The sequence below is a fragment of the Metopolophium dirhodum genome, chromosome 1 (assembly GCF_019925205.1).
Source record: "Metopolophium dirhodum isolate CAU chromosome 1, ASM1992520v1, whole genome shotgun sequence".
Lineage (NCBI taxonomy): Eukaryota > Metazoa > Arthropoda > Insecta > Hemiptera > Aphididae > Metopolophium > Metopolophium dirhodum.
In genome coordinates this window covers 54083312-54096667 of record NC_083560.1, presented here as the reverse complement: position 1 = coordinate 54096667, position 13356 = coordinate 54083312, and the positions used below count along the sequence as shown (strand labels likewise).

Here is a 13356-nt window from a genome sequence, read left to right as displayed (position 1 = left end):
TGTGAAACTCGACTCCACTGGACTCGGGGCGATCATAATAAATACATAATTTGGTTTTAATAATTGGTTAAAACAATACTAGGTATAAAAAAATCAATTCCAGGGCATCAAAATAATGTTAAGCATTTGTTCTCAACACATAGTTAAATGTCCACAAAAACATTCTCTATGATATTTTTCGGTGTCGCAAGTGTGACCCCTTGTACTATCAATAGTAGCCTATCTAGGCCATTATGTTACCATAATAATATTGTATTATTCAAATGCATAAAATAATATACATTTATGTGCGTAAAAATGATGGATTCATTTCCAGATTGTTGTACCAAGTGAAAAGTCTCATAGATATCATGTATTGATTGAGTAACTTTTAGATTTATGTGTTTGTTTTTTTTTTTTACAAGAAGATGATAAATTGGATTAAGCTTGATTTCAAAATTGTTAGGACTAAGATAAGATGAAAATTTGGCCTTAAATGGTTTATATATTAAGGTAATAAGTTTTTACAAATGCAAATATATTTTTTTCATTAATATATTATCTGTATTCTATTATGCTCACTACAATATTAATTTTGTATAATAAATTTACATTACATTTCTTATAATATAATTATTAATTAATCAAAATATAATATAAAATAACAATTCTGTAATATTATATACTTAAAAATGTAATAACTAATAAGTTTTTTTTCTATAACATATTCAAAAAGTAATTAGTACTAGAAAGTTTTATTTTAATCCTAGAAAAAAAAACAACATGTTGATGGTAGTTACCTGGCTCTTAGGATTTTTATACGAAACAAATGTATACATTTTTATAATAATGAAATTAATCTTTACAAATGACAAACTAAAGCCCCTAAATTAAACGCTGCTTAAATGATAATGCAGGAGTAAAAAAATGTAATGTGAAAATTAAACATATAATAATATTGTTTTACAGACAAAAAATCCAAGTACTTTTCGGTTTGGAATAAATATGCAATCAATTGTACTTTGTAGCTAACTGAATTTAAAATTTGTCTAATTAATATAGTCATTAAAACCTTGTCAATTATTACTCGAAACGTTAATCACAAAAGTTAAAGAAATATGTAGTTTCTAATGCATTGTACAACAAACTAGATAGTGTCCAAATTAAATTAACTATGTATGTATTTGTTTATTTATTAGCAGTAACGTAATATGGCAAAGGCCAAATAATTTATTATATAAAATTAGATTAGGTGTCTGATTAAATTAATTAATGCGTAATGTTACTACTTATTATACTCGTGCTAATGAGAGAACGCTTCTGGGCGGTGACCAAAATTCGTCCGATCTCGCGCATTCCCACCACTAAACCTACCCAAAGGCTGGCTGTCGCTGACATTAGCCGCTGGTCGCGCGCAGTGAGTGGGGGAATTTACGGCGGCAACTAGGTGGTAGAGTGGGAGAAATTTGGGTACGAAACCGCAGAGCTCCGTCATTCCGATGCACTAACGAGAAGAGAAGCGTTCTCTCGCCGGCACAAGTACAGTAATATTATTGTTTACCATGTATATTTAATTTTAGATAAACAATTAATGTTATGTCAAATATTTTACAAAAATGCATTAATTATTATTGGGAAAATATTTTTTTTTCATAAAATTTAGGATATGGAGAGTACACTTAAATAAATATTAATAATAGCTATTATAAGTAAAATATAAACATGAATTTATATTATTTGATAAATGTTGATACCTATGTGCATTTATTATGTATTATGTATATAATTAAAAAATTGCATATCTTGTTAAATATAGACTATAAAGTAAATCCTCATATACATTTTACTTAGCATTTAAAAAAAAACATAGCCATACATTTCTACTAAAATTAAACATTGAGCGCATAAATGTCTATAATATTATTTTTATTACAAATACAAACTGAAAATACAATAAAATTATTAGAATACAAGTTCTTAAAAAAAATATATATTTTGTTGTTATAAAAATAAAATAAATAAGACAATAATGATAAAAAAATAGATAACCTTTTTTGTATACATTATTACTCGATAATAATAGTATAATAAAATAAAAAATCATCTATATAAGTAAAAAAAAAGTATATATACATTTTAAAATCTTAAGACTAATTGCACATAACATTCAGTCTTATCTTATACTACATATTCTTGCATATTTGTATTAATACATTATTTGCATTCAAAGTGTATTTAAATACAAAACGATATATTTATGTATCTAGTGCATTTTGTTATATGTATTAAAAAACTACAATTTTTGTTTGTTACGCATACTAAAATAAAATATTTATAATAATCAAAAAACAGAAATATTATTAAAATATTAAAAATGTGATGTCTTAATAAATTATATTTAGGTAAATTAATTGAATTGTATACAATAATAAATTAAAAAAATTGTAATTATTCATTACTTCCATAAATGTATACGCACATGTAAAGTTAATTTTCATATTTATCTAAAATATTTTTGAACAGAAGTAAAATTACAATTATTAAAAAAACCCAATAGGTATTTTTCAGTTTAATGTTACTGAAATAATAAATAAATAAATTATTAATATGATAAAAATGATAAGTCATATATTAAGTGTTAAAACTAAAACTATTTTATACATTGTAAATAGATATTCATATTAAAATGTTGTCATTTTGTTGTCATTTACATTAAAGTATATCCATATAGATAAATTATGTTGTATTAAAATGATCTAAAACATAAGAAGATGATAATAATATATAATATTATATTGGTCGTTTTCTAGCTGCCTATCATAAATTCATAATACGAAAATATACCATGATAGGTTTTAGTTATTAATTATTTAAAATCACACCAATGTGGCAGTTCTAGATTGGGGTGTAGCTTCATCTTGATACCAAGATAACATTTCATTAGCAAATACACTTTCATCTAAACATAATTCATTATTGGGTTCAAACGAATCAATGGGACAAACTGTTTCTTCCATTAATGAAATGTTTCTGTAAAATTAAATGTATTTTAAACATTGTATTTTATAATTAAATAGATAATTTTGGAGTAACTTACTGAGGTACCAGTGGATGACAATTATGAGGTTGTAAAGGTTGATAAATTCCTTTATTTTGTAATGCTGGTTGTGGTGGCAAGGATGGTGTTGGAGATGGGTTAGTTGTTGTTAGAACTATTTCTGGGGATGCACTATTAGAATTTGCAGATGGTTTCCTAAATCTCGTACTGTACTTATAAAAATCAGACATTTCAAAAGGCTTAGTTACTTCACGATACGGTTGCCACTTTCCAACCTGAACAACTGTATGATTTTTTGGTGATTCAAATGGAACCTATAAAAAAAATGATATATACTTGCATAATTATTTGGATTAAATAACCAAAAATTACAAAATAATTACAGTGTCAAAATGATTGACTAGTGGGTCGTACGGAAGTGGGTGATTATCAGGTTGTATTGGAGGTGTATGCATTTTGATAGGAGGCGGTAAATCATGGGTAAGTGTTGGCCCGGACTCAACACTACTACTATCTAATGATGTTTCAATCCATTTTTTTTCGGAATTTTTTCTACTTTCAGACAATGATATCTGATTTAAATCTGTAAATCCTTTTTCTGTTTGTTGCTGATTTTCATTTTTAATATTACCCAGAGAGTGAGTTCTCATCAAACTATTTTCTGGGTACATTTGATTTGGTAATAAAATAGTAGTTGTGGGATGCTGTGAATTTGTATGTCGTGGCACAACAGGTACAGCTGGAGGTTCATGATCAACACTACTATTACTCCGAGAACTAGAACTCCTAGTAGTGTGTCGCCTATCTAAACTTCCAAATCTGTAAACATAAAATATTAAATTATTCAAATTGATACTATTATAAAAGTGTAATATTACAATTATAAAATATAATATTGTATACCTGTCTCTATACTTAGATGTGGAATCTTGATCAATAATCTTACTGGACAATTCATGACTGGATGGCAAATTTGTGGAATTTGAATTATTATTAAAAAATACACCATTATCTTTAGGATAAGTTACTGTAAATAAATAAACATTGTTAATTTCACAAATATATGTTTTAATAATTAACAAAGAATTTACCATGATCTTTATCTAAACTTATTGTTGATCTTGGAAGTAGCATTGGTTGCATATTAGAACTAGATATGTGTTCATGAGTATTCCATGCATTATGCAGCCCATTTCCAATTCTAAAAATTGATTAATTAAAATGTTTGTTAGTTAATTTAGTATATTTAAGCTTTACAATTCCATTTATTTCAAGCTACATAAATAAAAATTCTTAAATGTATAATGTTCTGCAAAAATATATTTTAAAAACAATGATATTATTTATTTTACATTTTTATAATTAATTTTATATATTATATTTCAATATACATAATTCTTAAAATGGAAATTTTGCACTTTTATACATTTCACTTAAATTAAGTTATATAATTAATAAACATGCTACAATACTTATACTTAAATAAAAGTACAATCAAATACAAAATATTGTATACATTTTATTAGTAATTTAAGTAAGTTTAAGTTTAATGTAATTAAATATTTAAAATTACCTTGGGTCATGAGAATTTCTTTGACCAGGGAATTTGTTGTATGATTGTGACTGCCTTAAATTACTTTTATGAGATAAAACTTTTGGGTTCAAAGATTGTACATTTGGTTCTTTAGGTACAACAAAATTACCATCAGTTACACTATGATTATTCACAAAATCTAATAAAACAACAAAATGAAAAATATTAAATGTATTCATAGTAAATTAATAAAATTGTTCTTTTTCATCAATCAGAACTTCATAAATCAGAACAGAATCAATTATTTTATTTTATAAGGATATATTTCATTTTATTTCTATAGTAATTATTAGTAATAAATACCTATTGTTTTAAAATAAAATGGCTTAACTGCATTTCAAAAAGTACCTACTTATTATTTAGCCATTAATTAAGCAAGAAATAAAAACTTATAAAACAAACATATAAAAATACAAAACCATTAACAATTAAAACATAATATTGAACAATATAGGTAATTGGTAAAACTAAATGTTATTTTTTAGTAATAATAATAAAAATAATAATCTGCTTGTTTTTAATTCTACTACATTGTTGATTTGAATCATGTTATATTAATTAATAATCATAAGAATGACTTTAAAATGACACTTTTCAAGCTAAAACATTTCATCTTTCTTTTGTCTTTGTTTTGGCCTACTACCTTCTCACTTATCCAATTTCATCTTAAATGATTCTCCTTCTGTACTCGTCATAAGTCTCCAAACATCTGTGATATTCCACACATTCTTTTTAACTGTTCATTTATTTTCTCATAACGTAAAACTTTTCTCATTTTAATTAATTCTTAAAATATTTCAGCAAATCCTCAGTCATCATTTTCTCTAATTCTCACTTTGTTATTTTGTCCACAATCAGTCTATTCCATCATACCGGATTTAAAATTTAACTGTTTTCCTAATTAAATAATTTAATGTGTATTTATTTGTTTTGTATATAAAATTGTAATTGTCAAAACCAATGATATAAACCAGGTACACTTAAATACAATTAAAAAAAAAAAAAAAAAATACAATACATTTTATTATTTCATTGTTAGTATTCAAAAAAATTGTAAGTTGACTTAAAGCTAGCTAGCTATATAAAAACCATTATAATATATACGTTCACAATTTTATTATAAAATACAGAATAAAATAATATATTATTATTAGTTATAAATGTAAGTTTGTTTTCAACATTTTATAATATTAAATATGACTCAATCTTTATAAGTTTGATATTAAAATAAGCTCATAATCTTTACATTTTAATTAAAGCTGAGTCTGAATTAAAGATTTTTTTTTTTAAATGTATATGTTTATAAAGGTACCTAGCCAATATAGGTTATAAATATTTTTTAAGTCCAATTTCTAGGCATCCCTTTTAAATTAGTAAAAATATTGTAGTTTTTTAACACTTCAAGGATTAGAAGCTGACCATAATAATTATTATTTATTTTATTATAATTATTTTGCTTATTGATGACAATTTTAAAAAATAATAAATAAACCAATATTAGGTGCTTGTTAAAAAACATATTTGTGAAAATTTAACAAAATCATATACACTAGAAGTAAATATGTATTGCTCTATTAACCACTTTAATGATAAGACTTAAGTAAAAAAAAAATAAAGTATTGCTTCACGATTGATCAACCTTTGTTAGTATCCATAATAATTAATGTTTATATTATATGAAACAATTATTGTAATAGTTCTTACTGCGATGCTATTTTATAATTTATATAATTTTCTATAAATGTAGGTATAATGTATATACATTTTGCAATCATGATGTGTATATGCTGTTACAGTAGTCACTCGATAATTCGAAAAACTCCATAAATCGAACTAAACGCTAAGTCCCCTGAGAAAACCTCTATAATTAGAAAAAAATACATGTATTCCGGTCCCCTCGATAATTCGAAATGTCTGTCGGTGAGGCACACTCTACAATTCGAATTTTTTTTCACGAATCTCTATAATTCGAATTTCTTTAAACACGACTATATGTACGTTCATATGTACATATAAGGATTATGATAGTTAAATATAATCGTAGTTTAATGTTATCGTATCTTACCTACCTAATCTATACCAAAATAAACCTCTGCTATGGGTAAACTGTTATTGAAATTGAACAAACGAAATCAGTCGTAGCTAACGTAGTCAGTCGCAATATGGGTCCCGTAAAAGTGTACAAGTGTTTGTCGATAGCCGACAAACAAAAAGTGATCGCAGCAGTTGAAGCAGGTGAAAAAAAAAAAGATGTTGCTCTACGTTTTGGTATACCAGCTTCTACGCTTTCAACAATACTAAAACAAAAGGACCATCTTACAACATTAACACCTTATTCATCGCGGATCAGACAGAAAAAATGTGAGTACCCCGATCTGGAAGAATGTCTTATGGCTTGGTTTTCTCAACGTAGGCAAAATGATATTCCAATATCAGGACCTATTTTAAAAGAAAAATCTAAGTTGTTTGCTACCAACTTAGGTATCACAAATTTTCAAGCTAGTGAGGGTTGGTTAGAAAAATTTAAAAAACGTCATGATTTAATTTTCAAAAAAGTATGTGGAGAGAGTGCAAGTGTTGACCCGTGCATTTCACAAGATTGGAAAAATGAGTTAACCAATCTATTGGTTGATTATGATGCTAGGGATATTTTTAATGCCCATGAGACCAGACTTTAAAATAAACGTAATACATACATACATTATGTACAATTTTCCACCTCTCTTTAATTCGAATTAATTTTTTTTCCCTCGATAATTCGAACACTCGGTAAATCGAAAACCTCTATAAATCGAATTTTTAACTCGGTCCCCTGAATTTCGAATTATCAAGTGACTACTGTATATAAATGTTGATACTTATAATGTCTTAATGGGTATTGACCATAGGCATGCGCATAGGGGGTGCCGGGGGTGCCTGGGCACCCCTGGACCCTTCACAAAAAATGACAAGGGCCCAAACTATTTATTAAGTGTAAATTAAATTAATGAAATTATTGACGAATTCAAAAATGTTGTTCCTTTTAAAGTGATTCGATACCGTGATTTTCTGTTTTTGTCAAACACACGCGCGACATAGTATTTTAGACGTGTTTTTTGCCAAACATTCCAATTGATCTATTGAAGCGATAAGAATTCTGAAAACAGACTTGAATTCATCGTCAAGTCTACTTGAAATCGACTTTCCCACATTTTTGAAATTATCCCCCAAATTCCAGAAAATGTCATATTAAAAAAGAGTATTTAAACATTTTTGTATTTCAATTTTTGAAGAAGCTAAAATCAAAAAATCAAAATTGTGGGAAAGTCGATTTTGAGTTGACTTAACGACGAATTCAAATCGGTTTTCAGAATTCTTATCACTTCATTAGATCAATTGATATGTTTGGCATAGAATTTGTCAAAAATCCTATGTCGCGCGTGTGTTAGACAAAAACAGAAAACCACGGTATGGAATCCCCTTAAACGTCGATTATCATTATAAGATTTTTTTTTTTTATTATAAGGAACAAGGCCTCGACTGCATAGGTCATTGGCCGCGATTAATTATTACAAACTGACAATATTATTATAATACATTATAGGTAAATACTTATAAATATGTAGTAAATTATAACAAAAAGGAAAAAATTAAAATTATTTAGATTTTTGGTTACATGATTTTATGTAAATTAGTGTCTCTCATAAAACTAAGTGTTCTTTATAAGATTGTATATCTATATATTGTTATGTAATATTTATTAGAATGAATAATAAAATAAAATAAATATTTTTAGTGCATTTGATATCTCTAAAACATTTGTTTGTATCTATAATTGTTTTCAAAATTATTGTGGGCCCTAATTTTTAATGTGCACCCCCGGAACCAAAAGTCTGCGCACGCCTATGGTATTGACATATTATTTATATCAGATATATGTTGACTAAACTCTTTATATTTTATTAGTTTATGACCACAACATTTTAGATTAGATATTGAAAGTAATTCACTAATACCATGGAGCTACTTGTAATAATACTAATGCTATAAAGACTTGTAGCTGTAAATAAGGATGAGAAGAATGTATCATTGATTATTTCTCATATGTTCCATGTAATCCAACAAAAAAATATTTTATCATTTAAGTTCTAAGTTCCTTCTCCTTCTCCTTTCCAATTAGTTTTAGTACTATTTTATTGGTAACAAGATCTGTTCATACAATTTTTAGAATTTACATATAAAGACACATTTCAAAAGGGTAAATTGTCTTGTGCGTTAACTCTGTTATTATCCAGGTAATAAGTTTTTTTTGTATAGTAGCTTAGAGAACATGTACCATATAAGAATTTTAATTTTTTCTACTTAAAGTCAAAACTTGATTCCTTTGGACATTTTTTAAATTGATTTTATGCGTCTTTAAGTTCTGTATTGTAATTGTAAAGAATAATCTCAATCTTAATTAATTATTATATTTACAGTACACAAATTATTGTAAAACTTAGAAAGTCTATTTAGGTAATGAAGCTAGATGAGAATATCTGGAAAAATTATCCACAGTAGGTAATAATATGATAGGAGATAAATATTTGGTGGAAAAAATATTGAAGGTCGATTTGTCCATATAATGTATAGACTGTTCAGTCTTTAAAGCAAAAGAGTATGGCAATAAAGTGATATCTTTATATTTTCCAACAGATAAGTGAATGAATAATACAGGTAAGCAAATATAAGTATGTTTATGACCCATAAGTATAAAATTGAATTTACAATGCAATGGGTGCTGTTTTGTATACCTACTTATTATTATTACATATTATATTATTATATAAATATTTTCTTATATCTTATGCATTAGGTTTGTATTTATGTATTATCAAAATGTTAAAATGAAATTTTAACTATGGATAATATTTGAATTGATGTTTTTTTCTTGGATTCATTATCCTACAAAATTTTTCCCGTGGATATAGGTAATATATTTTATCTGTGTATATTTTTATATTTTTCCATTATAAACAAAACTTTTAACTATATTTGAGGCAAATCACCAAAAAATATACATTCTACTAAACAATTTAACGAGCTATATTTCTTCTTTGAAAATTTTATAATGTATAGTAGATGATGATATTAACATTTCATGTATTTACGGTTAATCATTTTTAAATTATAACAAAATATGAAAATTGATTGATGAGAAAACTCAAAACGTTATTATATGTGAGAATACCTAATTTAATCAGAATTTAAACTACAGAAACTCAAAAAAAAATTATTGTAGATTTATGAAAAATTTTAATTTTAAATTTAAATGTAAAATATTTAGTTGGAACCTTATACCTATTCAATTTTTAAATGAATATTAAAATAATTTCAAATATTCAACTATGAAATAATTTGAAAATTTTAGCGATTATGACAAAATATTAAGAAAATTATACCGTGTATAGAAAATGCTAATGAAGGTAAACATTTGGTGAACATTTCAATTATACATGGTTATTGGTTATTTTTATTTGTTTATCCCAAATATTAAGAAAAGTAGAATGCATTTTTTGCTATAAAAAGTTACATTGCTCCGCTCTAAATTTAATATGGTCTATGTGTTGTTCAGAAACATATTTTGAGTGTAGCGAGAATAATTATTATATTGTTAGCCAAAGTCTAACCATTTATGTTATTACTAGTATAGTGGTATAGGATAAAAATATTAAATAATTGTAATTAAATAATAACTATAGTTTGAAAATTGAATCATCAAATTTAAATTATTGAGTTGTGTAGGTGGGTATGTAAATTATTTGAGCATGGTCCACTTAAATGTATAAGACTGCCCAGTTGGCCACTTGGCCACGGTATACTACATCTAGTAAATATGTATAATTATTTACATGGCTTCAACCACTCAGGGATTATACACTTTGATTGGTCAGCAATGTAAATTTATCTATATGGACTGTAACATATTTATTATCAGGGTATTAGAATTTGTCAGTTTAAGAAATTGCTCTTTTTACTTATTACCTTTTCTAACTAACTTAACCTAAATCGATTACCTAGCCTTTATTTTTTTTTACTGTAATTTTAACATTGATGAAGTAATATAGATATTACCTGTTGTGTAACTGCTCTCAGGGCGAGGCTTTTTTTTTACTTTTTGATTATTGCATAAATTTATTCTTGTCTCGAGTTCAATAATTCTATTTTGACTTTGTTGATACATCATTCTATGTTTACGTCGCACAGATTTATTGGCAGTCTCATCATTAGCAAGTCCTAAAGCAGCTTCGGCAATTCCTTTTTGGATTTTATACTCTAGTTCCAGTGAAGCCAAAGTTTCATCCTAACAAGTAAAATGCTTATACAAAATCTGTATATGCAGTAAAAATATCAATAATTACGTACGTCTTTAAATTTCAGTTTATTTATTAAATTTTCAGGATAAGTAAATGATGTTCCAACACGTCGACGGAATGTAGGTGGTGTTTCGCCGGGATCTAATGGGATCTCCGGAGGTAAGCTGCCCGTCAATTCTGCTTCTTGTATGCATAATCGTTTTAATTCACGATTCTTTTCGGTGATTTTAGATTCTAATGCTTTGCGTCTGGACTGTAAACTCGCAACCATCGTGTCGACTTTATTAGAAGAGCATTCTGAGAAACAAAAAATTATGAATTAACAATTAATAAGGACATCAAAACACGATCAATTTAACTGCACATAAGTTGTTTTTAACAAACGACCGATCGACAGTGGTTAGATCGTACAACACCCTTACCCATAGTTTTTTAAATGCATCGCGAAACTAGCACGTTTATAAATCAGAATTTTGTACGCTAAAACACAGCGCGTGAATACAAATATTTCAGCGATGTACGTTCTGAAATCTGAGGAATTAGATGGCTTGAGCTCTTCGTAATTACTATTGACTAATGACAACAACAATGATACTGTGGAACACAAAAAAAAAACTCCGACGAAATAACACTAAACAATAAGCTGAGCCACTTTAAAATACCTTATGGCTTATCTGGTGCGTAATTACTTGGTGAAAACAATGCGACCGATTGATATCAATAATTACTGCCGCGACAAATGAACGACAAGACAGTAAGACACGAAAACGATAATATTATTTAAAACGTTTCTGACATCCATCTGCCAGCCGAACATTTCGTTATCACCATGGTTATAGATAATATACACAACCATCTACAACCGTGGTAATGACCTACCAGTATTCACTATTTTGGAGGTAAACACTGTTTACTAAACAATTTTCAATGACTTTATGAAATAACGTATTGACTACGAAATCGTTGAGGTTATCCTGTGGCGTCCAACAGTGAAACATCATGGCATCGCGACGCCGACCTATGACCGGTAATGAAGCCAGACGCCGCGTCCAGAGTTCCAGACGCTGCAGGGAAAACGTACCTTGATGATCGTATTCTCGTGGCTAATGCTAAAACAACATCGGATGGCCACAATTCTACGAATCGGAGAAATCTGTGAAACCTGCTATACGCCTGTACGCGGGCTGCTTAAAAGTCATGACCATAGTTCTTTTAAGCTAAACGGTATTGACTAGTATTCACTTATTAATATTCACAATCGCGAACCCAGCTACTCGCATTTTGACGAAAACAACAACAGTTGCAAGGATAAATTTCTTTGGACACGAGCCACGAGTGACACGATATTCGGTTCAGGGCAATGGAATGAGAACACTACTTATAAGGGATCCAGGACTACAGCATATTTAGATGTTGGCTGGCATAGCCATTGAGACCTGAGCACCTTCTCGCCACTCGCGCCGACATGACTTGTATAGGTAACTTAATAATTTTTGCTTAAATTGAAATAGAAATAAACTATCATTTTATTCACTTGTTACGTGCGCCCCTTCAGGGATTCACTATGTAGATGATTTGAAAATAATAGTAGTCAAATTAGATTTATAAATGCAATGTTTTTATTATACCTAACAGAATGAAATGTATAATATCGTTGTGGTAATAGTAGTAGTAGTAGTCGTCCTGTATATGGCTAGTGGCGTGAAGTCGCTTCTGCGTTGCTGGTCCAGGTACATCTGTCTTTACTGTGTTCCCAGCCCTCCTATACATGATGTCGGTTCCTTTGATGGATCCTGCGCGTGGACAGGGTGTCCTTGAGGTGGATGTAGCTGGTTCAATAAGTTGTTATTCTCGCAACCCGCCTCATTATGATAACTTGTTGTTGGACGCTCCTCTTGATTAGCTTGTCAAAATAGAATGTGGTTTCTAACTATGAGGTTACGTCTAAGAGACCATAACAACTCAAGGAGAACTGCCTCTGCGAGTAGAATAATACTTATACACTAATACGTGAATCGATTACCTACATATATATTATATTAGTACGTAAAGCTATTCTTTTACACACTATGGAAATTGTCATCAACAATTTATTTAAAAACCACCTGGATCTCAGGCAGTCCATATTTGTGATATATGATATATTTAACTATGAATTATTATGTAGTATTATTGATATGTACTAACTATTACCTAATTACTATTTAGGAAATCAAATATCATCAAATATTTAACTGGGTGCCAAAAAAAACATTGAATTGTCACAATAAAATTCCACGAGTGAGAAATCTATGAAACCAGGTACTCGTCTATTGTCTATACCCAGGATTTTTAAAAGTTATGACCATAGTTTTTTTAAGCTAAACGGTATTGACTAGTATTCACTTATG

The 13356-nt window shown here is 28.0% G+C and overlaps 1 protein-coding gene across 1 annotated transcript; it reads right to left on the bottom strand.

Moving 5' to 3' along the window:
- Positions 1-544: 544 nt before the first annotated feature.
- Positions 545-11741, bottom strand: LOC132934285 (FERM domain-containing protein 4B). Its single transcript, XM_061000570.1, has 9 exons — positions 11389-11741; positions 11016-11263; positions 10725-10953; positions 4611-4770; positions 4129-4238; positions 3941-4064; positions 3421-3856; positions 3077-3351; positions 545-3009 (listed from the first exon to the last, which is right to left on the bottom strand). Exons 1-9 carry the CDS (start codon positions 11390-11392, stop codon positions 2856-2858), a joined length of 1740 nt encoding a protein of 579 aa, XP_060856553.1. The 5' UTR covers positions 11393-11741; the 3' UTR covers positions 545-2855.
- Positions 11742-13356: the final 1615 nt, after the last annotated feature.

Excerpts from the sequence above, each read along its gene's own strand:
- LOC132934285 (XM_061000570.1), bottom strand. Across the intron at positions 3,352-3,420 it reads TAGTCAATCATTTTGACACT|GTTCCATTTGAATCACCAAA; the intron begins GTAATTATTTTG and ends TTTTTTTTATAG. Across the intron at positions 3,010-3,076 it reads TGTCATCCACTGGTACCTCA|AAACATTTCATTAATGGAAG; the intron begins GTAAGTTACTCC and ends TTAATTTTACAG.